The 5197-nt window shown below is 42.7% G+C and overlaps 1 protein-coding gene across 1 annotated transcript; it reads left to right on the forward strand.

Annotated features, from left to right (window-relative positions):
* Positions 1–3332: 3332 nt before the first annotated feature.
* LOC306759706 (E3 ubiquitin-protein ligase TRIM21-like) lies at positions 3333–4973 on the forward strand (the record flags this gene model as incomplete). The annotated part of the gene is made up of 1 exon (XM_079245421.1): positions 3333–4973. The coding sequence occupies one exon, from the start codon at positions 3333–3335 to the stop codon at positions 4971–4973; it is 1641 nt and encodes a 546-aa protein (XP_079101547.1).
* Between the last annotated feature and the right edge of the window lie 224 nt (positions 4974–5197).

Raw genomic sequence — 5197 nt, forward strand, 5'->3', positions numbered from 1 at the left:
CCACATCGTCTTTCTAATGCTGCTTTGTTTCCAGATGCGAGCAGAGTCACCTCATCGGTCACCTGTGAGGTCGTAGCGACTGGTGATCAGCTGAAAGCGGACGCCAGCAGCTGGACGACGGCCGGAGCTAACGGAGTGAACGTCACCGTCCAAGTGACCAACAGCAGCCTGATGCTCCAACACACCTGCAGCTAAACACATGTAGAGTCACACACCCTGATGTAAACACAAACATTAATAGACTGTATTATTCAGGTATTGATAACCTCTCAATACCTTTCACTTCCTTATCAAACTGTTTGTCCTGCAAAAGATTTTCAGTCTTAATAGTAAGGGTGAGAAAAGCAAACCGAAAAATGAGACATCTGGATTTTTTGCTTCACAATTTTAAAATCGATTTTATTTTTTCCAAATAAATAAAAGTAATCCATGATCAATTTTTTGTCATTTTTATTGTTTTTATTGATCTTTTTACTTGTCTTCTTGGGCATTATAGCAGCAGAATAATGGTCTGGCTACTGTGTTTTTTTCCTTATTGAAATGAATAAAATGGCGAAAAAATTTTTTTTAAATCGAATTGGCACCCAAAAAATCGGAAGCGAATCGGGACAAAAGCATACTGTCACAGCCCTACTGAAAAGGAGTTTTTTCTTAGTTAAAATTATTCATTCATTCATTCATTCGTCATCCGAACCGCTCAGTCTGATGAAAGGTCGCGGGGAAGCTGGAGCCTATCCCAGCTGTCTCTGGACAAAAGGCGTGGTTAGTTTTAATTAGGGAGGAAGAAATATCAACACAGATGGAATAATAACTAGAAAGTGTCTGAAGAAATTCTGATGCATGCTGATGCAGCGACTGCCCGCTCAGACAAACATGTAACTGCAGTGTTGGGGCAGCCATGATGAAGGCTGCGTGAAAAGAACCTCTACATTCTGCACATGCTTACAAGGAAAAATCATTTCTATGTGGGGTTGAGGACGTGACATCGATGCTACCCTTTAGTCCGTCTGCAACAGGTTGTATCGTTACTTTCACTGGAAATTAGTTAATTGATAACTTTTACATATTTTTATGCATGTTCATAAAAACTATATGTTATAAATCCAGTGTTGGGGGTAACATGTTATGATCATGACTTTACTTTTTGGGTTAATGAAGTAAAGAAACTCTTAAAATACCAAAAGTTTCTACTTCGGTAAATGACTTTCCTGTAGGAAGGTACTGCATTACCTGAGCTGCGTTTGCCCTGTGTTTGAATTTCTGATCCGTTTAGGTGATTTCACCATATACTGTTGTAATGAGAATGCCATTACTCCGTGCAATATTTAGGACAGTGATTCCTTGCCAAAACGCTGAATGTTACTGATTTAGCAATGCAGCAGAATACGTAGTGTGGGAATGCTTTTTTTTTTCTTCTTAATCTTAGTGTATTGAGTGCGGCTCTTATTAAATTAACAGTGAGGATCACTGTTTTAGTTTAACATAAAAATGTCACATTTTAACATTCAAGGCCCGACGTCTTCCCCACACAGCCAGAGCTGGAGAGAGCCGACCGGCCCCCATCTTCCAAATCTGGCCAAATACATTCTCCTTGCACATTCCTAGTCTGTTTCCCCAAATTCCAACAGAAGGAAGCTGGACTGCGCTGGACATGGAAGGAACCATGAGCTCAGATGTCAGGGAGCCTTCCCAATGTCTCCTTGTGTCCTACGTCAGACTTCTTCCAGATGGATCATCTGTAGCTCAGGGTAAATATTTCTTGTGAAGGAGGAAGAATACTTGCTTACAATGTACACTCTATTGTCTGCATGTCAAAAGATCCCGAATACGACATTGTTGCAGTCCAGAATGAGTAAAAATGACACACTAGTATTAAACTGGCAAGAGTGTGAGTACATGTAGTTGACTTATTGAAAGTTAAATCTTACTACCCAGCTGGGTAGAAATAAGTCAGTCTGTTGTCTAAGTGTGTAAAAACAAAGGACATCAACAAGGTCAAAGGCAGGTAAAGGCTGGTTGACACTACAGGATAATCTGGCCGATTCTGTCCTGATCTCCCCTTTATGATCAAAGCTAGCCAGGTCTGATGGTCAGATGTTTGCAACATGGGGTGTGCGGGTTTGTTAAGAGTTATTCTGTCCAGTCCGATATGATCAGAAGGTCTCGGAAGGAGGGATTGTACATAATGAACTTGTTTATTATGTGTGATGAGAAATCCTGTAGTGTTAGGGGAGCTCTGAGCAGAGCCGAGCATGCACCGTCTGTAATGTAATAATCACTGGTAGTTTCACATTTGACTAGTTGAGATTTGGAATATTGCGAGTGAAGAACCTGAAACTCTGCTGTTCGTGTGTGGTGTGCTCCGTAATGAACACCACACACTGTAAGATCAGAAGAAGGATCTTGTTTGTCTGTTGTTGTCATCAAGTGTGTTGTTTTTAAATCTGTGAAGGTTTGCAGGCCAGGCTTTACGAGAAACTAAACTAAAATGAATGTGGAAGCGAGACCTACCAAATAAAACTAAAAGACCAGATAATTAGCAAATGATACCAAAGCAAGATCAAAGAAAGAACAAATGAAACTGAAACATTACAAAAACCCACAGACCATGACATTAACACAGAGTTTGTTAGAAAACTGAAGACCAGAAGAAAGCTTGTTAAGTCTGATGTAGTTCCTGGATGTGTCCAGCAGAGAGCAGCAGAACTTCAACTTCCTGTCATTCAGTTAAAAGAAGAAGACATTAAACAGAGCAGCAGAACATTTTACAGCAGAATGAGTGTAAATGATGCTGAGATTGAACAGAGATGAATACAGACTTCATCCTGATGGTCTGAAAACGTTTTGTGCAACAAACTACAGTTTAATCAAAGAATCTTGTATTTTAAAACCAATATTGCATGATCTTTTTGATTGATTGGTTTGATTAAACTTTCTTCATCTCAGTGCAGAACTTACAATTCAATACAACCCATCCAAGATGAAGTATAAAAGTTGCTGAACCTGAAGAACAACAACTCCAGATCAGGAAGAGGTGGAGCAACAGACGGTTTTTTATTTTCCAGGAATGGAAAGTGAAAGTTTGCCAGATCAGAACTGCAGTCAAAGCAAATCTCTGTTTGTGTCAGAAAGATTCATCTGTTCTTTCCCAACAACTGGTTCCAACACTGGTGAGGCCAGCTGATCATTTTACTGGGTTTCAACAGGCAGCAAACTGGGAGCTTCAGATAAACTGGTTCATGGAGAAACTTTAGGATCAGAAGTGAAATAGTGAACAATAATGAATAGATGTCTGTTTAAAAGCTGTTTTTCTGACTCCTCAGAGGTTAAACATGTCTGCTGGCAGCAACCAGAGATCTGAGGACCAGTTTCTGTGCTCCATCTGTCTGGAGGTCTTCACTGATCCAGTCTCCACACCATGTGGACACAACTTCTGCAAGAACTGCATCACACACCACTGGGATGTTAACGACAGCTGCCAGTGTCCACTGTGTAAAAAGGAGTTTCAGTTCACACCTGATCTAGAAGTCAACACCTTGATCAGAGAGATGGTGGATCAGTTCAGACATGAAGCTCAGCAGGAAGCCAGAAGCAGCTCAGACCTACAAGATACCAACCAAGGAGAAGTTCCCTGTGACGTCTGCACTGGAACCAGACTGAAGGCCCTGAAGTCCTGCCTGGTGTGTCTGGCCTCCTACTGTCAGACTCACCTGGAGCCTCATCTGACGGCTTCACGTCTGAAGAGACATCAGCTGGTGGAGCCTGTGGAGAACCTGGAGGACAGGATGTGCAGGAAGCACGATAAACCTCTGGAGCTGTTCTGTAAGACCGACCAGACATGTGTCTGCTTGCTCTGCCCTGTTTTAGACCACAAGACTCATGAGTTTGTTCCTCTGAGAGAAGAATATGAAGGAAAGAAGGCAGAGCTGGAGAAGACAGACGCTAAAGTTCAGCTGATGATCCAGAAGAGACGTCTGAAGATTCAGGAGCTCAAAGAGTCGATGAAGATCAGTAAAGATGCTGCAGACAGAGAGACAGCAGAAGGTGTTCAGGTCTTCACTGCTCTGATGGAGTCTGTTCAGAGAGGCCTGGAGGAGCTCCTAGAGGAGATCCAAGACAAGCAGAAAGCTGCAGAGAAACAGGCTGAAGACTTCATCAAAGATCTGGAACAGGAAATCTCTGAGCTGATGAAGAGGAGCTCTGAGCTGAAGCAGCTCTCACGCTCTGAAGACCACCTCCACCTCCTCCAAAGCTTCTCCTCCCTGAAAGCTGCTCCACCCACCAAGAACTGGACGGAGGTCCGAGTCCGTCCAGCATGGTATGAGGGGACTGTGGTGAGAGCTGTGTCTCAGCTGGAGGAGACACTCAGGAAACAGATGAAGATGATGTTTGAGGCTGAGCTGAAGAAGGTCCAGCAGGATGCAGTGGACGTGACTCTGGATCCTGATACAGCACATCCTCACCTCGTCCTGTCTGATGATGGAAAACAAGTTTACTGTGGTGATGTGAGGAAGAATCTTCTAGACAACCCAGAGAGATTTTCACTGTGTCCTTGTGTTTTAGGAAATCAGAGTTTCTCTTCAGGCAGATTTTACTTTGAGGTTCAAGTTAAAGGTAAAACTGAGTGGGATTTAGGAGTCGCCAGAGAGTCCATCGACAGGAAGGGATTGATCACAGCGAGACCTCAGGATGGTTTCTGGACTATCTGGCTGAGAAATGGAAATGAGTATGATGCTAATGCTTTTCCTCCAGTCCGTCTCCATCTGCAGTCTGGTCCTGAGAAGGTGGGGGTGTTTGTGGATTATGAGGAAGGTCTGGTCTCCTTTTATGATGTCGATGCTGCAGCTCTGATCTTCTCCTTTACTGGCTGCTGCTTCACTGAGAAACTCTACCCGTTCTTCAGTCCTGGTCTTAGCCATGGTGGTAAAAACTCATGTCCTCTGATCATCTGTCCTGTCAATCAAACTGTCTGATGGTTTTTCTCAAGAAGCTTCGTGACCAGTGAATCTGTTTCTGAACCAGTTTCAGTCCAAAACATCCGTTGTGTTAATCTGTTCTGGGACAGAAATCAAACATCATTTTAACATGACACTGATGTTGACGATGAGTGTAAATAAGTTTCTGATCAGAAGTGTGTGATTCATATTGATCATCAATAAAAAGACTAATTAAAGACATAAAGAGTGTTTTTCTGTGT

This window comes from Telmatherina bonti (genome assembly GCF_933228915.1).
Source record: "Telmatherina bonti genome assembly, chromosome: 8".
NCBI classification, from domain to species: domain Eukaryota; kingdom Metazoa; phylum Chordata; class Actinopteri; order Atheriniformes; family Telmatherinidae; genus Telmatherina; species Telmatherina bonti.